The sequence below is a fragment of the Anguilla anguilla genome, chromosome 2, assembly GCF_013347855.1.
Source record: "Anguilla anguilla isolate fAngAng1 chromosome 2, fAngAng1.pri, whole genome shotgun sequence".
NCBI classification, from domain to species: Eukaryota; Metazoa; Chordata; class Actinopteri; order Anguilliformes; family Anguillidae; genus Anguilla; species Anguilla anguilla.
In genome coordinates this window covers 24,761,464-24,784,280 of record NC_049202.1, presented here as the reverse complement: position 1 = coordinate 24,784,280, position 22,817 = coordinate 24,761,464, and the positions used below count along the sequence as shown (strand labels likewise).

Sequence of the window (22,817 nt, the reverse complement as noted above, 5' to 3'; positions counted from 1 at the left end):
TAAGTTGCCAGCTCACTTGGAGGCCATTGGTTTAATGATTAGCCAGCTAGCTAGCCAGCATTTTTGTATAGCCGTTTCCGTGGATAAAATCGCATTTATAATTGTTATTTTCTGTTAAAAACATTTCATTCATATTCAGGGAGGTAATCAACTACTTGCAAGGTAGATGACACGTGTAGCTGTTTACTAATACTATCGCACCATTTCAGGCTGGAAAATAACCTGTTAAACCAGAGAAATTGCCGAGTTGTCTTAGAATCTTTATCGCCGCAGAATGCAGCAAGGCTGGGAGCATCAGCATAGCAACGGACGCCACAACTAAACTTCAAGCACGTCACAACGTGTACAACAGCTGTTTTAGAATGTCATTGCATCGTTTTTGTAGCCCGGATCAAGCTCGGCGTGACAGTACCAAATGAGACATTTGTTTAGTGTTACAGAGTTAAATTATTTTTTTCTTTTTCACAGGGTAATGGGCCCGGACTCCCCTATAAAAATTGGATGCTGTAATTGTATTCCTTTTGTCCCACCCTTCTCAAAATTATACTACGCCCTTGTTTACGTACCCTATTTAGGAAAAGCAACATTTTTGTTGTTGCCCACCCAAATAATCCAAATGCCCACCCAAAGATAACATCCTAGTAACACCTCTGCCGGGAAGGCAGGTCAGCTACAGAGTAGGGAACTGAAAAGTCACTGCTCTGTTTTACTTTCTTTTGTCTTTGATATTTTAGCTTGTTGTTTTAGCCTGTAACCCATGAGGGGGAAGGGTGAAGGTGTCCATTTATTTTATTTCATATTTGTGTGGGTTCGCTCTCTCTCTCTCCATGTGCCAGACAACGATGTTGCCCGGTAGGGCAGCATCCCCTTCCCCGGGGTGTCACACTTGGTGTGTGACAACATGATAATATGGAAAAAAGCATTGTTATTGGCCTATTGTCGGACAAGCAAGGATTAACTAAAAATGTTTATTTTCTGAATCCAGCGGTTCCAACAGTCAATGTCCTTGTTAAAATGTTTAGCTCTCTGAATACTGAACCAAGCGATATTGCGTGCTAGAACCCCTCACTTAACCTACATGTAAAATATATTTTATGTAATTTAATTTAATAAATTCTACTTCTAAATTGCACAACAGAAGACATACAACAAAACATTAAATAATTAATCTAGAAATACCAGAAAAGAGAGAGAGAGAGAGAGAGAGAGAGAGAGAGAGAGAGAGAAGGATACGCCAGACCTTGCCAAAGTGTTACTCACTCCCAGTTTAAGAGCCACAGGATGAAAAGAAAACCAGCTAAAAACACAACCTAGGAACCACCACCAAAATAAAAAGAGAAAAACTTCTTCCAGGCTCTGAAACAAAACGCAACACAACAAACCTTTTCCTGTGGCAATCTTAAATACCTTACCCAGCATGGCTTGAGGATGTTTGCCCTGATCGGGTGATGCCAGATTAAGGTTTAGGAGAGAAGGGAAGGGGAGTCAGACTAATTTATGACAAGGACTGGCCTACCTAAAGATTGCATTCAAACTTAAAGTAATGGGAAATGTTAGGCATGTAGGCATACAGGGTCTCCGACCCCCAATATGGTGTCCTGTGCCACCTGGTTTGTATCTTCAGAGGAGGTGAGACCCATAGATTGTCTGCCTAGATTAGGGCATCAGTGGATTTTAAATTGCCCCAATCACATTTGCTTTGATGCCTGTGACGGAGAAACCAGGCCACAGTCTTATTCACTGTTTCCTTCTCTAAGGCCAAAATCTAAACACTACATATCCTACACTATGATTTCTCTATTCCAAACAAATATAAAAATACTACATAAAATGTACCCTTGTAACTATTTTATTTCAACACGAATGAATGCCGGGGTGTCTTGTGGCGTAGCCTGTAGAGCACTGTTCACATGCTCATTACAAGCCACAACGTTGGCGGTTCAAATCCCAACTGCGCGACCTTTGTCGCACGTCTCTCCTGTCTCTCTGCACAAGAGGTTCCCAACATTTTACAACTCGCGGCCCACACGACCGACCACAAAAGCTTCCGCGGCCCCCCATTTTACAAATGCAATTACATATGTAATTAAAGCCGCAAGCGGCGTTGGGAGGGGTCCAAGCATTGGCACCATCGCGCCCCCTATTTAGCGATTTTAAAATGCCTTCGTCCTCATGATCATATACCGTCACCCAACATATCTACTGAACATCATGATGATTGTATAAAAAATGGATGACTTATGGCCAATTTTGTGCTAAGAGACGCTGTCGAACGACTTAGTTGCGTCGCCATGGATGTGTCCTGGCCGCTTCCCATAAAGGCCTTTACTATGTTGTAACACTTGGATGGCATGTCGTAACACTTAGATGGCCCAGTGTGTATGTACAGCTGCAGCGCTTCCATGCCGCAACTAAAAAAGGTGTCACACTAGTGTTGTCACGATACCAAAATTTTTATTTTGATACCAATACCAGGTTTAGTATCACGATAATTGATACTGAAACGATATTGATTCAATACTCGGTACCAAACAATACTGAAATTACCTTAATAGATCAGAAACATAATGTCCACAAGGGATGACCTCATTAACAGTTTATTAAAAGCCTGGGCTGCGTTTCCGAGTTTCGATGTACCTTAACGTTTTACGAAGGTTCTTAAGGTATACCTTCTTAAGGGAAACCGCTTTTTTACGAGTGTTTCCCAGATTATACCTTAAGGCAACTCTTAAGGTACAACGTAAAGGTACATCGTAAGGTGGAGCTGGCCTTCACTGAGGTGCTGAAAAGTTTATCAATCGATGCCAAGCGAATCGATTGTCTCACTTGTAAAGGCCTGTGAATGACGTTTTAATATAACAAGTGTTGTCATAATCATTTTACATCAATCTAATATTGCAGAAGAGGAAGCTATGCCTACTAGAGATCATCTGCTAATCTCTTTAAGAGTCCGTTAAGACGAGACCTTGTGATAGTTTCAATAAATACGTACATATAGGCTACAAAGGATAAAATAAAAAAAAGCATCAATTGGGACATATAAGCCATAGTCTGGGACTTCGTGGAAGCCCGGGGGAAAGGACATAGGCTACATATGGGTGAATTATTTTGTTCTTATTGAAACAAAGGTCTAATGTTAATTTGTTTCTGTCACACAATATATAGGCAACTGTAGCAGCATATCACTACACTGCACTGATTCCCGCGAACTTTTCTCTGCAATGAAAAAATGATCGTAGAAAGGCAAAAGCGCGTGGAAATTGACCATGATGAATTCTGCCTTATGAATAGGTCTACCTGTTAATAAGTAAAAAAGTAATTTGTTCATCCACCTTAATTTGCTGTTGGATAATCTTAAGTTTAACCAAGAATATCATTATTGGGTTGTTTACCGAAAATCGTAAAACAACATGGTAAGAAAAATGTTCCGTAATGTTGATATTTACCCTGTGCTATTTTGTTTTATATAGGAGGTGTGAGCTAAAGGAAGGGGATGTAGATCATTTGGCTATGTTTGTCCATTATGAGCCACTGTACCTGTATGTGTGTTCATGGCTAGGCCAATCAATGTGTTCTAGTTCAGTCATGCAAGTAGACTCACTCAACGTTGTTTTTGCACACACAGGTTTTATATTCTTAATAAACCGGCGGTTTGTTCCAAGTCAGTGTGATCATTGACTCGCACACAAACGAACTAATTTCTACAGGGTATGCAGTCAGAAAAGCCATATCCTAAGTTAGCGCCAATACGTATAAATTTAAAAAAAACTTTTTTTTTCTTTTCACAAATTGGATTAGTATCATGGATAGGCCCTATACTTAATTACCATCATGATGTGGATAGACAGGTAAAACGACAACATTCTCACGACGTGCTATGCACAGAAACGTTGATTGGAAAATTAATTTTTGTAAAAAGTAAATATTAAACTATCTATGTAATTTTCGCATGCAGATGTGCTACTAGATACTAGATACTAGATACTAGATGTGCTGTAGTACAACTGTCGATTTGAAAAGCAAAATGTTGGCGTAATAAGGCTGAAACCGCGGAGCGCAGCGTTAAGGGACAGCTTACGAGTGCCCCAGACCCCCCTTTTAAAGGTATACCTTAACTAAGGTATACCTACACTTAGTTAAGGAGACGCTGGGAAACAGCTCGAGAGCTAAAGGAAGAGCTTAAGGGATAACTTACGACGCACGTAGCGCTAAGGAGACTCTGGGAAACGCAGCCCTGGTTTATTAACAACCTTTAAGTCGAAGCCTGTTCAACATATCAATAAGCATAGGAATATAGTGTTACAACACTAAACCATAGAAAACTATATTAAATATATTTCAAAAATTAAACAATTGTAAAGTAAATTATCTGTAAATAGGTCTTTCACTTTAAAATATATCTAAAAACAGCATATTTCAATAACAATACAGCATCTTCCTATAATAAAATATTTACAAATTAGAACAGCTATTGCTACTGAAGTGAACTGAGTCTAAGCTTGCGCTGTATCAACCACGAAAAAATACACAAGCGCAGGTCACCTCACTTGCCAACCTTAGTTGCTGCTGCCATCTAGCGAAGATTCTGACAAATTACACTTTTCATCCTCTCAATCGGTAACGCGGGAGACACATGTCCCTGGCTTTTACATTTGACGCAAAACTACCGAACGTCGGAAAATTCTAATACCGAACCGTGTCTTTTTTTTTTTTTTTTTTTTTTAAGTACCGAAAAAGTGCTGAAGTGTCGGCGTACTGTGCATTACATTACATTACATTATAGGCATTTAGCTGACGCTCTTATCCAGAGCGACTTACAACAGTGTAACCAAACTCAGGATCAAGTCCACTTAAGTCCATTGAACAAAATGCAGATAAAAAGCCTTTACTATGGTAGCATACATTAAGGAGAAACAAAATAGTCTGAACCAAAAATTTTTTTTTTTTTTTTTTTTTTTTTTTTTGATAGTTATGGGAGGGGGTTTAGGGAAGAGGAGAGGTACACAGAGAAGAGGTGCGTCTTGAGTTTCCGTTTGAAGGTGCTCAGACACTCTGCTGTTCTGACCTCCACTGGAAGATCGTTCCACCATCGTGGGGCCAGAACTGCAAAGAGTCGAGACCTTGTTGCTGCTCGTGTTGGGGGAGGAATCAGCCGCCCTGTAGTAGCCGATCGGAGCGATCTGGCCGGCTTGTAGGGTCTGATCATCTTCTGCAGATAACCAGGAGCTGACCCCTTGACTGCTTGGAAAGCAAGCACCAGTGTCTTAAACCGGATGCGAGCTTGCACTGGTAGCCAGTGGAGGGAGATGAGGAGGGGAGTGACGTGGGAGTCACGAGGGAGGTTGTAAACCAGACGTGCTGAAGGGGTCTGGTGGCTGATGCTGGGAGGCCAGCCAGGAGGGAGTTGCAGTAGTCCAGACGTGACAGTATCATGGCCTGGACCAGGAGCTGTGTGGAATAATTGGTGAGGAACTTTGCTGTGCTGTGCAACACTACATCAGACACAAACCTATACAAATCCATGGCTCAGTTTAGCAGAGAATGCACATTTCAGAGCGCCACAGAGACAGATAGAATAATAACACATAAATACACACTTCAAATAATAAATACGACATTGGGAAAAAACGAAACAAAAGACGAGGAATCAAGTTGCGACCTACGCGCAGAGCAGCCTACCGTTTTATTTATGTAGACACTGGCATATAAGAAATTTTTCGGTTACGCTGACCTATAAAACGCTATTCCAAAAGCGAAAACAGACATGTTATACATCGTTAGAAAGCTTATGCTCTCACCTACTGAATAAATTAATTGTCAATCAAGCCAAAGTGCACTAAAAAGGGCGACAACGCCATAAGCAACAGGTGTGGTGTTACGCACAGCTATTTTTGAAGATGCCTAGGCGTCAGAAATGCGCGTAGCCTATATTTCTCAAACGGATTGTACAAGACAATATATGACCACTCATTCGCAAAAGGGACATCTCTACGCGTAAAACCGATGGTAAGATTGTATATTTATTAAATGTTTAGTCCCAGATATTGACTGTAGAATGACATAGTATAATTCAAAAAATAATTGTCTCGTTTATTTCAGTGAGCAGCGTTTTCACTGCTGTATTGGCATATTTTAGGGCTAATGTCGGGTTTATCTTGTCGCTACGAAATATTACATAACATTACATTACAGGCATTTGGCAGACGCTCTTATCCAGAGCGATGTGCAACAAAGTGTATAATCATAATCAGGAACATGTGTGTCGAAAACCCTAGAGAGAAGTACCGTTCCAAGTGCAGGGAACAACCGCATAGTTCAACTTGGACCCTGTAGGTTAAACTGATTAACACTAACACAAACAAGAACAGCAACAACGCAGTCTATGCAAAAATACAAGCAATAGTTAAGACGAGTTAAGACTAAGTCACCGACGAAACAGCTACCTAGTTACAACCCTAAGCTTACAGTCAATTTAGAGATTAAATTGAGAATACGATTTCTCTCAGCAAAATGACGGATTTAAAGACTAAACGAACTCACCCGATATTGTCTTCAAATGGACCGTATTATTTATTTAGACATTGGCAGACTACAGCATAAATTGTGTCTTTTGTTTATATTCAATATTAGTAATTGCAGCGAGAAACTGCAGCTGTAGGTCGTTATGTTATGGTAGCAACGGAACGAAGCGGACTATATATGTATTAGGCTACCGTAATTGTTTCATTATACCAGCGTGTTTTCGCGCGTTTGCACAGAAACTCAGAACCTATCAATGAAATGGTTTAGCTATTTCTTAGCATAATGAAAGATTCAATGACTAAACGAACTGACCCGATACGGTCTTCAAATGGATCCAGGCTCAAGAAAAGTAATTATTCATCCTCTCAAAAAGGTTTTACTAAAACACTTTTGGTAGCCTAGCATGCATTCTGGCTGGGACTGTCTTCTATTGCCTCCCCGACGTTCAGACCCTCCCCTCACTGATAAAAACTAGACCCTAGGGTGTTGGAATACTTGCGTCGCCATGGATGTGGCTTGCCGTAAAGAAGTTTACTAGATGCCGTAACACTTAGATTTGGAGCTCCAGCTCTTCCGCACCCCAACTAATAAAAAAGTCCAAATGGCGGGCAAACAATATGGCGGACATAGGTGCTCCTATGCAAAAGCAAAGTTGTAGAGCACATTCAGATGCATCGGTCGATGAAGTTTTGTGTTGATCTGACTTACGGTGTGGGAGTTATGACCTTTTAAACATGACCCTTTGTTATAGCGCCACCATCTGGTCGACATAGGTGATTTTTCGTGCCTCAGTAGTGGGGGGCCATAGGAACCCACCTACCAAATGTGGTTGGTCTACGACTTATGGTTGCTGAGCCTCAGACATTTTAGCGGAGAAAACTTCCACGCCCCAACTAAAAAGTGTAAATGGCGGGCAAACAATATGGTGGACATAGGTGGAGCCAATGGCAAAGTTGTAGAGCACGTTCAGATGCATAGGTCGATGAAGTTTTGTGATGATCTAACTTATGGTGTGGGAGTTATGGCCTTTTACGCATTACCTTTTGTTATAGCGCCACCATCTGGCCGACATACGTGATTTTTAGTGCCTGAGTAGTGGGGGGCCATAGGAACCCACCTGCCAAATTTGGTTGCTCCAGGACTTATGGTTGCTGAGCCTCAGACACTTTTAGCGGAGAAAAATAATAATAATAAGAATAATAATAATCCTAACAAAAACAATAGGGTTCCACCAGCTTCGCTGCTTAGACCCCTAATAATCGACACTGAAAATCACGGACAGACCTACACAAGACAACACGGCTTCACGCTTTGATAATTGTGATTGGGGGAGCTACGGAGGGGCTGGGCTAATTAATTTTGACGCAACAAACAATAAAAAATTATAACACTATTGTTACAGAAAAAAAACATTTAATGATCCCGGGCTAATAGGGTGCTACTACATAACTGAAATGCACATTAACCAGTAGCAACGCAATCTGAGTTTGTTTTTAAAAAACTCGATCGGCTTGGACACATACTCGGTATGCTTTCTCTCCAGAAGACGCCGTAATTTATTGGGTTTCAAAGCTTTGTTTGATAAAACTTCTGAGCGTACAACATATAGCGGTAGATACTCATTTTCAGTTCCTACGCACGTGAAGCCTAGGGCTAGGTGCTCACTGCTGTATTTCCTTCGTTTTGCTTTATGTTTCTTTTCAGTGTCAGACACTGGAGCTGTTTCCTTACCGGTAGATGTACCAGCCTCTGAATCTTTACCGTTTGTAACCACTTATCCAAGATAAATTCCAGTTTGAATAAATTCAAAAAGAGAAATGTTTTAGCACTGATGGTTTAGCTTGCAGCCTTGCACTCGATCAAACAATTCTCCAACTGCCAAAAAAATGACAGCCCCCCTGCAGTACCACAGGTTGAAAACCTCTGCTCTACACTGTTCTGTCCAATAAAGCTGAACCCCCCCCCCCCAAAAAAAAACATTTATGAATGTCAATGAGTCTTGAACTTTCCACGACAATGAGAAAAAAACCCTACCTCGCCAGTTCTATGGATGCAGTACTGTTTCAGCATTTTCGACTCAAGTAGGCTTGAGCCTATATACATATATGGACACTAATGTCAGCTTCTCACCCAGAGATACTATATGCTATTATGACAACAAGAACAAAGCCTAAAAATATATTGTGAGCTTTATTCTAAATAGAAAGTTATTCATTCACAAACAGAGGTTTGCTAAATGTATTGCACAATTCCAATTATTTTTTTATTGAGGTGGCAATGTCAATAAAGACATACTATGCAGGATTTTTACCTTGAAAATGTTATAAAATAACCATACTGAGGCATATCTATGATGTACTGCCAATCTCTGTCTTTATACATTTTTGCCGAATTCATGCACCTTTACCTGTATCTGCTATTGTAAAATGTGTTCAGGATGTTTCTGAGCATGGCACTCTTTTCTGTGTGGGGAAGGGTGGGTGTGGCTACAGAGCCTGTGGAAAATTTGAGCTTTTCTTGTGAATAGCTGATGGTGCGCTGACCAAATGGGATAAATGTTTTCAATAAATTTTACTTTTTTATCTGCATAACAGTGTAGGTGCAGGCCTCTTTTATTTTTATGTTATCTGTGCCATATCTATTTTAAAAACCATCGCTGCCTGTTTTAAAGTCACCTCATTGTTCAACATAGGGGCTCTAGTAGTGTTATTCTTGTGAGCTTTCTACACAGGTCGGTTTTATAATTTAATTAATACCCTACATCAGCGTTTCCCAACCTTTTTCCTTCCGCGGCACACTTTCCAAATTTACAGAATCTCATGGCAAACCACTCTCAAAAGCATAAAAAATAAACACCCTGCAGCCTCCCTCCACACACGCACGCACGTTGGCCTAAATGTTCTTTTGGGGTTTTAATTAAGTGATGTGCATTCTAATGACATTAAATGGTACTGTGGTGGAGTGGGCGTGGTTTGAGCGTCGGCTGCAGAGAGAGAGAGAGTGAGAGGAGCGGCTCTCGGACCCTTCGTCACAACTGTCAGCTGGAGGTAATCAGCGCCGATAATTGTTAATTGTTTAATTGCGCTGATTGCCTCTGATTGCTTTCAACAGTGAGCCTGGGGTTTTTAAAAGCACGACCGGAAGCCGGAGGGAGCGAGAGGAGCGCCGGTGAAGACGGCGAGAAAAAGCCCTGTTATTACTGATTGTACAAAGAAAAGCCAAGGGCTTAAATAAAATAGCACGGAAGTGCTAGAAACGAAAACAGTGTCTCCTGTGAGTGTGTTTGGTTTAGGAGGGGTGGCACTCTTTTGCCACAGGTACATTTGTATAATAAACCTTATACCAGTGTTTCTCAACCCTGGTCCTGGGGACCCACTGCCCTGCATTTTAGATGTCTCCCTGCTCCAACACACCTGATTCAAATGAATGGGTTGTTATCAGGCTTCTGCAGAGCTTTATGATGACCCATTCATTTGAATCAGGTATGTTAGAGCAGGGAAACATCTAAAACATGCAGGGCAGTGGGTCCCCAGGACCAGAGTTGAGAAGCACTGCCTTATACCATGGTCTGGGTGAGTACTCAATTCTGATTGTATGGAAGGTGTGCATTAAAAACTGATAACAGCACACCTGTGGGAAGTAGGTCAAGACAAATTAACTGGTCACCATTCTAAATTCATACACGGAATATTGGTGATTGCAGAAGCTAAAATGTACAGTATGTACGTAAACAGTAAGTTAGCTAAGCAGTTTGGTGTATATGTAAGGGATAATTATCTTTTTTATACCATGGACTCCTACCATAAAATCAAATTCAGTTATTTTTTTGGATTCTTTGCTTTCAAAATTAAATTCTATTGACCAAGAGAGTCATATATGACCCATCACTCATTCTAGCCCATCTCATCTAGTCAAGCAGCAAGCCAGCATTATGCTAGGTTCATTATTACTCATGTAATTTAGTATTAAAGTTCAATTTGATCTTGGAACAAAATGGTCTGACAGTATGTATTTAGTCGTGGTTGGCCAGCTAATCATAAACTGCATTTGCTGAAAAACTGAAGCTATACTGTCATAGCGAAATAGTACTGTTCAATTGAGCACTTATGTCATGACCTGGGAGCCAACATACCCTAACAACATGGCACAACATAATTTGTAGACACCCACAAAATTTAATAAATATGGCACATTAATACTGGCTTTAAAAAAGTATTTTGATTAGGGTAGGACAAAAAAGGAAAAGGCTGTTCACTGAATCTGTATGGTCTTTTAAATGACATTAGTTGTCTTTCTGCCAAGATATGGATTTTTTTATAATTATGCTTGTACCCTGCTTCTTTTGTTGATTGTTTCTTCCCTGTGTTGTAAAGTGTCTTTGAGACTATGAAAAGCGCTATATAAAATAATAATAATAATAATAATATTTATTTAATAATATTATTATTATTATTATTATTATAAGAAATGTTAATAGACTACCTTCAGTTTCAAAACCGTTCATCAGGATTCAAAAACTCATCAGGATTCTGTCACTCTTTTCCTCTCTCCTACTAGCACTGACCATTCAGCTACAGTTGAGGCCAAAAGTTTGCATACACCTAGGCTAAAGACATTCAAACTCAATTTTTAACTCCACACATTTCATGTTACCATACATTTCCTGTAATTTAGGGTATCTATTTTATTTCCATAAGAGGTCATTTCAAAATAATAGCTAAGAGACAGATTTATTTCTGCTTTTATGTACTATATTAGATTTTCAATAGGTCAAAAGTTTACGTTACACTTTGTTAATATTTGGTGGCATTGTCTTTTAATTGCTTAACTTGAATCAAATATTTGGGGTAGCCTTCCACAAGTTTCTCACAATACTTTGCCGAAATTTTTGCCCATTCCTCCTGACAGAACTGGTGTAACTCAGTCAGGTTTGTGGGCCTCCACAAATGGTCTATGGAATTGAGGTCAGGGCTTTGTGATGGCCCCTCAATACTTTCACTTAATTGTCTTTCAGCAATTTTGTTACAACTTTGGAGGTATGCTTAGGATCATTGTCCTGCTGGAAGACCCAGTTGTGACCAAGTTTTGACTTTCTAGCTAATGTCTTGAGGTGTTGCATCTGCATTTCTAGATAATCCTCATGATGCCATCTATTTTCTGAAGTGCACCAGTCCCTTTTCCAGCAAAACAGCCCCACAACATGATGCTGCTACCCCCATGCTTCACAGTTGGGATAGTGGTCTTCGGATTAAAAGCCTCACCCTTTGTTCTCCATACATAGCGCTGATCATTATTGTCAGGGTTCTGTGTCTTCCCCCTGTCATTCCTGGTTGGGCCGCCAGATGGCGGAACCTCTGCTTTGTGTCTTGTTTAATTGTTTTATTGTTTCCAATTATTCCATTATTAGTTGCTTATTGTCTCGTGTTCCCTTCCCTCTCTGTGGCCTGATTGTTCATTGTGCCCTCCTGTGTCTCGTCTGCGTCAGATCTATTTAAGTCTCCATTTTCCCTGACTCAGGTGCTGGATCCTTGCATGTTTGTTGCCTGCCTGTTGCCTGCCTGCCTGCTTGTTTGTTTGTTGCTTGCCTTTTGTAGCTTGCCCTGTTTCCTTGCCTTACGCCTGCCCGTCGCCGGTTGCCTGTTCCTTGTCTGCTCTGTTTTCCTACGTTTTGGGGATTTTTGTATTTTTGTTTTCCTGCGTTTTTGAGGATTTTCTTTGTCTTTGTTTTAACCGTTTAAGTAAAGTCTTGGTTCTTGCTACCCCTTGGAGTTTTGTATTTTTGCACTCTGCGTTTGGGTCCATTCCCGCGCCCCCCCCCTGACAATTATGGCCAAACAGTTCAATTTTTGTTTAATCTGACCAGAGAACACTCGTCCAAAAGGCTAGGTCTTCGTTCTGGTGATCACCTGCAAACGTCATTCTAGCTTTTTTATGCCGGTCTTGGAGTAGGGGCTTCTTCCTTGCACAACAGCCTTTCAGGCCATGTAGGATTCTCTTTACGGTGGATGAGATACTTTGGTACCTGATGCCTCCAACTCCTTCAACAGTTCCTTTGTTGTTGTCTTGGAGTTCAGTTGAACCTTTCGGACCAAAGTTTGTTCAATCATGAGAGTTCATTTGTGCCTCCATTCTAAACAATGCAGTGTCTGTGTGGTCCCAAGATTCTTATATTTGCATACAATTGTTTGTACAGACGCTCGTGGTACCTTCAGTTGTTTGGAAATTGCTTGGATCTTCACATGGTATCAAGGGCAAAAAGGCAGTGGCTCTAAAGGTAGGCCCTTAAACACAGCCACAGGTCCCAATTAACTCCTAATTATAACAACTGGCCAATCAAAGTTCTAAATAGTCATTACATCAATTTCTGGAATCTTCCAGACTGTATAAAGAGACAGTCAACTTGGTGTATGTAAACCTTTGACCCACTGAAATTCTGATATAGTGAATTGAAGCAGAAATAAGTCTGTTTTAAAATTACCTCTGATGTGAACAGTAGATGCCCTAATTCACTTGCCAAAAGAAATGTATGGTAACATGATATGTGCAGAGTTATGAAAAACTGAGTTTGGATATCTTTAGCCTAGGTGTATGTAAATATTTGGCCTCAACTGTAAATTCAAATTGCATGCTGCAACTCCTGTCAAGAAGGGAGAAGGTATGTGCATACGATTTCAGAAGATGCACAGTCAGAAGCAGACATCATTACAGTTGTTCATGCAGTTTAGTCATTCTGTAATTGATACTGCATGTGGCTACTTTTTAATAGGCAACATTTACATAGAACAAAGCTTAAAAATGGTATAAATGTTTTAAAACCCATCGCCACAGTGATGGGAAATTAACCATTTGGATTTTCATGACAGCAGGTATGACAGTTATATGGTCTTGACAGCCGTAGCTATAGCACTGTTCAGTGTATATTAAACCCTTTAGCCCTGCTCACATAATAAACTGATAGCACTGCTTCGGTCTGTATGTTCTGACACTGAGAATAGTGGAGCAAAGCAAGGTGATAAGATTCCCCAGTGCATTCTGTTGCTTCTGTCATAGTGCACAAGCTGTATGGGCTTCATTTGTCTCATTGGTCCTGCTTGAACCTGTACATTAGGTTCACTTAGGAGCAGCATTGCTACTCATTTTGTATGACACAGAAGGGTTATCCTGAGTGAAAAATTGTGTTCAATTTCTCATTTGGAATGTGATTGCTTCATATTTTTCTTCTGTTACGCACTCGGATAAATGCTTAGAAGGACCATTTGTAAACACCTCTGATGTGCCAGAGGTTCTTTTTATGAGATACCCTAACATGGAACTAAGTACCCATTCAATGAAAGTAGTTGTGCGACATAGCATTGCAGTTGCTGTGGATACACTGTAAAACTGAAGCAAGGTACTGTGTAATTAAATCTTTAAATGGCTTGTGTAGTTCAGATTTATATATACCCATGATTACATAAGAGATAAAAAACTCAAGCACTTTCTTTGAACTGTCTTTTATAAGAGTTATGCTGTATATCTCCTTCATAGGCAGTACATAGCACCTTCACAAGCACAACATATACATTCAAGAATATCTTTTTGTGCCTGAGGTAGCATATCCGTTTCATGAACAGTTTACAGTGAAGGATTGTAAAGTTAGCTGGCTAGCACTAATTTTTAAACGGACATAATCTTTTTTGTAAATAATTACATGCTCGCACCAACTGATGACAATTACTGCTGCCCAGGAGGGACATGGTAGCACTCAGGGTCCTTAAAATTTGGATACAACCTAGATTTACTGGGCCATATTTGATGACGTCACAGTAACATCCCTGTTTTTTCTGGGAAGAGATCAGGCAGCAACATCTACCTCCTGCAGTACAGCCATTTAGCTGCCAGTCTACAGGAATTAACTTTAATTCCATCTTACCTCCTGTTCTTCATGATATTCATATTTGTACATCCATATTCAATCGTAATGTAACATGGGTATGATAAGGCTCAGCCCTGCCCCCTTTCTGTAGTCCACTCATCATCTGCATGCCCTGTACTTTCTTTACTCCACTAAACACCTGTATAAACGTTCTTTAGTTCACTCAACACCTACAGGTCCTGCACTCCAAATTTAGGGATTGGATGTATTTGTAGCCACTAGTATTTTTAAACATCTGCCATTGTATCTCCTCAGTGGAACAAAAGCGCATGCATGCTTATTTAGGTGGATCAGATTCGAGCAGATGTTGCACTCCAGAGATTCATCACTGTAACAATCTCTCTGGAGTGTCAACATGTCCACAGACTACAACATTAAGTTACAAACATAGTAAGCTCGGAAACAATGTTGCCAGAAACAGCCATTTTAAAGTAAAACTAAATAAATTGTTCTTCATGAAATTTTATATAAAGTGGCTGTACCTTTCACTGCGTGAGACAATCTTCTCAATTCTGATCCTTTTGAGAATTCAAAATGGAGCATTTTAAAAAGCAAGCTGGCTGTCCTAAATTATCAGATACAAAACCAAGCCATAGGCATCTTTTCTAAGAAAAAATGAGCAATAAACAGTTACAAGTGATAGACAATATAGGCTATGACAGCTAATGTCAGCAAGCTAACACTAATAGTCAGAATAATCTGAATTAATAATTAGAATTCCCCCTGTGGTAATGCTGTCTTTAATCATTTACAACAAATGCTACTTACAAGTGCTAACAAGTTGGCTGCCAAAAACATAACGTGTGCAAGAGGCATCTGACACATCCAGAAAGCATCTTTTGCAAGCTTTATCATTTTCTTTAGTGATCATATATAGGGAGTAAAATAGCCTGTACAAGTAGAGGTAAAAACTTTACTAGCTGGTGATATTATTTTGCCAAATAATGTCTCAATTAATCTAGATCTAGATTTACAATCTTATCATGGTGAGGGATTCATCAAGAGCAGGGAACTGTAATGTACTGGTCTTAGTTGAAAAAATATTTTGCAACCTGTCAATACATGTTTGCTTGCTGGGCCAAAATAACAGAAATGGCAGAATCCTGCTTGCTTCCATATTTTTAATAAATTATTATTATGACAGACCCCATGCATAGAGATGAAAACATGGATAAGTGTTGTGTTCAGGATTAGCAGAAACATGTATGAGCTTTGTCTTTTGGGTCATAAGTACAGATGACAGTGGCGTTTAGGATCAGCAGAAGAAAAGATAACCATAGATAAGCATTGTGATTAGCATAAACACAGATTTCCTTTGTGTTACACTGTAGGTTCAGTAGTCACAAAGATGTTCACTGTGTTTAGGACCAAAATTATTGATGGAAAGGTGCTTTGAGCGAAAATGGTCCGTGGGTTTTGTGTGGTTTCTAACTTCTAACTTCTAACATTTTACATGATGGTAAATGGACTGCATTTATATAGCGCTTTTATCCAAAGCGCTGTACAATTGATGCCTCTCATTCACACATTCACACACACTCACACACCAACAGTGAAAGGCTACTATACCATGCAAGGTACCAATCAGCTCGTTAGGAGCAATTAGGGGTTAGGTGTCTTGCTCAGGGACACTTCGACACGCCCAGGGCAGGTGTAACTGAGATGCTAGCTTTCTGTAGCCTTCCCCACTAATGCTGTCTATGAATATTATCTGTTTACTATTCTTCTCCAGAGAAACTTTAAATTGGCAGTTCTTATTTATCAATTCATTTTTTCTATTTTTCATTTTAACATTTAATAGCAGGTTGGTGTCTATGACTATCCCCCCCTACCCCCCCCCCCCCCAAAAAAAAACAAATGTGAATCTGTCCCTAAAACCCCCCATTAGCCAACAAATATGATTTTCTGCCCTTTCCAGGACTACAGGACTACTTTCATTTGCTGATATTGTCAAAGTCCTCTTTGGGATCCTTATAATAAGGCCAATATGCTGGAGAATCTGTTGAGAAGTGTTTCCCAAACTTGGACCTGGGGACCACTGTATACGCTGATTTTTGATCCAACCACAACTGCAATCCCAGAATTTTAACAAGCTGTTAATTTTTATTAGGTTTAGATAAATTGTTTACCCACTTAAGCCACATTATGTCAGAAATAGCTGTGCATGCCACAAAGAATAGTCCCATGCTCACATTTGGCTTATTGTGTTATATTGCAAACAACCCGGGAAAGACGGAGCTAATCTTTATTCCTGCTCTATCCTCTCCCCTCCTCGACATTTCCATTTCCCTAGGGGACACCTTAGTGACATCATCACCCTGTGCCAAGAATCTCGGAGTGGTGATGGACAACAGGCCGTCCCTCTCCAAGAACATCGCAGCAGTAAGCCGGGCATGCAGATTTTTCCTGTATAACATCCGGAGAATCCGCCCCTTTCTCACCACCTACTCAACCCAGCTCCTGGTCCAAGCAATGATTCTATCCTGCCTGGACTACTGCAACTCTCTTCTGGCTGGACTACCGGCATCTGCCACCAGACCCCTGCAACTCATTCAGAATGCTGCGGCTCGTCTGGTCTTCAACCTCCACAGACACTCCCACGTCACTCCCCTGCTCACTACCCTCCACTGGCTGCCTGTTATAGCTCGCATCAAATTTAAAACATTGGTCCTAGCATACCAGGCAGTCAAGGGATCAGCCCCAGCATACCTCCACAAGATATTAAAACCCTACATGCCAGCCAGATCCCTCCATTCTGCTACCTCAGGACGCCTGGCACCTCCCCCTCTTCGCACCTGCACTTCCAGAACACGTCTCCTGTCTGTTCTGGCCCCACGATGGTGGAATGACCTCCCCGTGGAGGTCAGAACAGCTGAGACACTGACCCATTTCAAACGACGACTGAAGACTCACCTCTTCAGGCTGCACCTCTCCCCATCCCTCCCTATCCCCCTGTAAATGACTGTAAGCTTAGGGTTGTAACTAGGCAGCTGTTTCGTAGGTGACTTAGGTGCATTAACTGTCTTAACTACTGCTTGTATTTTTTCCATAGACTGCGTTGTTGCCATTCTCGTTGTGTTAGTGTTAATCAGTTCAACCTTCAGGGTCCAAGTTGAAATATCCGGTTGTTCCCTGCACTTGGACCGGTACTTCTCTCTAGGGTTTTCGTCATACTTGTTCCTGGTTATGGTTATACACTTTGTTGTACGTCGCTCTGGATAAGAGCGTCTGCCAAATGCCTATAATGTAATGTAATGAAATGTTATGTGATCAAAAAAAAGTCTAAGGTGAATCAATAAGCTAGCAAAAATTCTAGGATTGCAATTGTTATTAGAATGAAAACCAGCATACACAGGAGTACCCAAGGACTATGTTTGGGAACCACTGATGTAGGGGATGCTGCATGAACCTTACCTGCTGAGGATGATGAGCTGAAACAGGGCTCCTCTGGGGTTACACACACGCATGGTTCTCCGTCTTTCTTGGTGTTTATCTGGAAATGAAGGAAGAGACCACAGTCAGAACCTTCCTTTTGATGAATGTGTGATAATTAAAGATGTCATGATGGCAAAGGTGGGTCGGGACCTATTATTACATAACATGCATCAATAGCCACCTTTTTCTCAAACATAATGAGGCAGTTTACTGAACCTGGAAAAGAAGATCTGACCCTTTTGTTGCTTTTGTTTATATATTTCTGCCAATTTAAATGCCCAATTACTTTTTTGAAAAAAATAAATAAATAAATGAAAAACAAAAATCGGTATATGTTCTGTTGAGAGCCTTCAAAAGTAATGTTGTATAATATTCCTGTAGGAGCACACATATAATATTCATAAGGGCAATCATTCTTGAGTGATGGCTCAGAATTAGCTGATAAAAATAGTTCTAAATCTGTTCATTTAAAAAAGAAACTGTATTCCTAGTTGCAAGAGAAACTTGTGTGGGAGTCTTTGCTCTTACCACAGCTCTTTCTCCTTATGGTGAGTGATTCACTATGAAGTGGTGATTATTGAATACATTTATTTTATTAAGCTCCAGTCAAGCTTATGATTTGCATCTTCGGTCATCAAGTGTTATATGGGCAGACCTGATTTCCAGCTGATTTGTTTGCAATGGTTTTGGCTGGCAGGTAATTGGGTTGTAATGTACTGTACTGGCACTATTAAAAGGTTATGAATTTAAATATTATCTCTTCCCGTCCGCAGCGTAAGTCGCATTATGAGGCAAAATTAGACAGGATATTGAATGATTGAACTCCATTGATTTAGTTGAGCTTTTTTTGAAATATAAAAAACCGAAGATCTCAGTTTGTATGCACTTCATCTAAATGTGTGTAGGCTTTATAGTCAGCTTTGTTGATGAAATTGCAGAGATTATATTTTGGCACTACTGTTGTCTTATTTGAAAAACATACATACCAGCAGGACACTTGACAGTTTTGTAAGCCAGCACAATCAGGGTAAATCTTGCAAGAACAAACATATTTTAGCATTCATCATAAACTGTAACTTCCCTTTTGAGGGGCTCTAGAGATGCTGTACAATGCCTGGGACTGAGAGTGATGCAGTACAGTCACATAGGAGCCAAACGCATTTTCTTTCTCTCCTCCAAATTATCAAATTTCTGGCGTGTTTCCTGTCACACCTCAAGAACACAATGACTAACTAATGATGCAGAGACACACAGCAGGCCAAGAAACAGCTGAGCAGCCAATTGCCCAATTACTTTGTGTGTCCTAATATAGGGGAGATACGTACAAAAATGCACTTTTGACAGTCTGCACTTTAACCTCATATTCACAGTTTATTTTCTAATCCAATGTGCACAGTCAAAAGAACAAAACTTTTGTCCCTGTCACAATACTTCAGGACTGCACTGATTTTATCAAGATGACAGGGGTAGCATCTGTCACCCCTGATCGAACATCTCTGATTTTTCCTTTTCTTTTTTAAAGGTAAAATATTTAAAATTTGGCTAATTACTAAAAATGTCCAGAAAGATGAATAATAACTTGATTTGATCAGTTGAATTTGTGTTCTTGTCATCATTATAAATGGATATTAATTGATAAAACTATTTTGAGATAAAATGTATAATTTGCAATCGAACCAGCCTTGCGCCAACACAATGACACGTCTTTGGACAAACGTTATTTTAGCTACTGATGGGTACATCAGAGTACAGAGTGGCAGCCATGTGTCAGTCATGTGGTGTTGATGCAGAAGGTCATTTCAGTGTGATCATACATGCTCAACTACTGTACATGTCAAAAGCACCCCAAAAGATATGAGGACGTCACCATTTTAAAAGAAGCAGTTTTTTCCACGAGAAAGGACTGCATGATATATTTTCGATGCTAAAACAAGTGTATGTGGTATACCTGACCATGCTGGTCACATCTGCTTCAGCAGAACAGGGCTTCTCAACTCTGAGACAACTACATACAATGATGATGGGTGTACCATAAGAGTGCCAAACCTGTGGATTTTCCAGATAGAGAAGGCACACAAGTCACTGAAAGTTTGCAGGAGTAGAAGGCAAAAAGCTCCAATTCTCCACATATGGCAGGGCTCATTTATTTATTTGATGGATGGCTAAATGCTTCATTCAGCTGCAATGTTGTGATACAGACATGTCGTTGATGCTGCAGTGTTGTCTAGAATGTGTGTGACATAGGCTATGGGCTACAGGCCTGCTGGTGTGCTCACTGCGCTGTATGCACAGGTGCAGTTTATAAGTGAGGCGAGATGTCTCAGATGCTGATGTTATCATATCATTTGGCTATATAGCCGAGTGCTCAGATCCAGTCAAAGTCATATTGGCATCTTTTGTTTTTGTTTTTGGCTGTGTGATGGTGCTGTTCATCTGCGGTATTTGGAATATTGTGCAGCGCATGGTGGGGTCTAGACAAATGCACTGTTTCAAGCATTGCGCATATTTTTGTTTACTTTACGATTGAGTTCGCAAAAGATTTCTTATCGTCAAACAGGAACTTTTCTTTGTGCATCCAGATGTTGCTGAAGGTCTGTGACTGAAACGTTTGTGTTTGTTTGCTCTTTGTTTTTGTTTTTTTGTTCAGAATTTAGAGCATTTTGGACTTTACTTTATAATAGATAGTATATTTCTGTGAAGGCTCCTCGTCATATTTTTACATTTTTATACACCAGTGTGTGGGTCTTTCACATTTCTCCACTGTATTGTAAAACTTCTCACAACTGGTATTATTACTGCAAATAGGCATAAAATTGCCTGTATTTACTCTGGACACCGCTTGGTCTGGGGCTGTATTTCAAGGCCCCTTAGTTCCAGTGAAGGCAAATCTTAATGCTACAGTATACAATCTCATTCTAGATGATTCTGTGCTCCCCAACATTTTGGGGAAGGCCCTTTCCTGTTCCAGCATGACAATGCCTTCATACAGCAAGGTCCATATAGAAATGGTTTTGTCAAGAATGGTGTGGAAAATCTTGATTGGCCTGTACAGAGCCCTGACCACAACCTCATCCAACACCTTTGGGATCAACTGGAAAACCAGGCCTAGTCGCCCAATCAGTGCTTGACCTCACTAATGCTTTGCTGGTTGAACTGGCAGCAAATCGCTGCTGCAATTTTCCAACAACTAATATAAAGTCTTAGTACCTTATTTTTGGGATGTACTCCAGTTTCCTCCAAAAGACATGCAGGTAGGCTAATTGAAGACTCTAAATTGCCCATAGGTATGTGTATGAGTAAATGGTGAGTGAATGGTGTGTGTGCCCTGCGATAGATTGGCGGCCTGTCCAGGGTGTGTTCCTGCCTCTCGCCCAGTACATGCTGGGATAGGCTCCAGCAGCCCCCGCCACCCTGCCGAGGGTAAGCGGGTATAGATAATGGATGGCTAGATATATATGCATAAACACACATACACATAATATAGTTGCTGCACTTTAACTAGAATATAATCATAATCAGGATAATAGCCTCATCTCTGAAGGCCTGTGATCCCTGTGTAGAGACACAGGTGCTCTGATCCATGAGTATTGTTGTTACCCATATCCTTCTTCCCATTTTACTGCCTTGTAATAACAATTTTATCTATTTTACCTCAAATTAATTTTCGTTTTATAAATTTTTAATGCGCAAACACGTTTGCATATTACACAAGGAAAAGTAAAATCTCCAGTGTAAATACAACTCTAACAGTGTTAATTCTACTCTTAACAGATCAGTTAAGAGTTGAATTAACACTGTTAGGGTCTAATTAACGCACGCCATTTTACTGTGTACTTTCTGAGGATACATCTTACAATCACCAACCACGAATAACCTATGTTCCCACAACAATCCAGGCAGTAGCGTGACTGTACAAACTATGGGTAAGTTATTGCTTAGACTTGATATAGTGTTACAGTCTCAAACAGGTCTCGGGCAAAAACGGTTTTACATAACGAGGAGATGAGCAGTGCGGGTATGTTGCAGATACGTGTCGCACTCTTTAGATCCCAACTGAGTATCCATTTCATATACTTCCACCTAAAATTTCGCAGTCTACTGTATGTTCACCTGACGCTATTCTTTCCAAGCGCTACTTGTTGGGCGAGAGACGTCCTGGTAGAAGAGATTGTCAGGCAGTTGTCCAAAGTAGCAGTCTCAGCAGCGGTGCGTGCGGGTGTACGCCCGTGTGTGGGAGAGAGTGAGAGACATATAGCCAAAGCAGTTCTCTCTCCTTTTCTTATTTTTTTCCGTATGCGTATGCATCTGCGCGGGTGTGCATGCAAAAGCTCATGTCAAACTGCTAGTGACTAGCCTTCCTGTATAAACTGAACATGCAGTCACTCATAATGTTAGAACTGCTCACACAGGACCACAGCCTAGATAAAGCAATCTACTCCAAAGTTAAACTCTGTCAGAGATGAAATGTTTGTCACTTACACGTAGAGGTGTGTCGCAGTATGCATTTCCTTACAAAGTCTAGCTGCGCAAAATGCAGGTGTAAGTATCTAGCCACAGCTGTCCAGTGATAAACGAATCCACGCTGATATGTTTTCCGGGGTAATGAAACGCTTGTGAAGAAGTGGTCACAAATTCCACTGGTGTGCATCCATTCGCCAGCAAAAACAACTGGTTGTGTCCGTGGTACCACTGCGCGCTGCGCTTTCTCACTCACGGGGCGGGGGAGCGCTGTGACAAGCCGATGTCTCACTTTGTCGGACCTTTACCGATCATGACTGACACTGAATAACGTTTTAGTTTGCAACATTACATTACTCAATATATTGACCAATAAATCAACCCAACGAGTAACAAACCAACTCCCCAAACAAGCAGCAAACCAGCTCACCAGCCATACAATTTGTTAAGCCATAAAATGTATAATTTCGCATTCTTACTTCAGTCA

At 40.5% G+C, this 22,817-nt stretch overlaps 1 protein-coding gene across 1 annotated transcript in view; it reads right to left on the bottom strand.

The window, feature by feature from the left end:
* The window catches only part of LOC118219076 (gamma-aminobutyric acid receptor subunit pi-like), an 87,845-nt gene extending 65,292 nt beyond the window's left edge, over window positions 1-22,553 (bottom strand). Inside the window, exons 1-2 of the mRNA XM_035401939.1 lie at window positions 22,352-22,553; window positions 17,852-17,930 (exon numbers count right to left, since the gene is read on the bottom strand). Coding sequence (XP_035257830.1) covers window positions 17,852-17,930; window positions 22,352-22,520 — 248 coding nt within the window. The 5' untranslated portion in view covers window positions 22,521-22,553. The remainder of the gene's footprint in view (window positions 1-17,851; window positions 17,931-22,351) is intronic.
* Window positions 22,554-22,817: the final 264 nt, after the last annotated feature.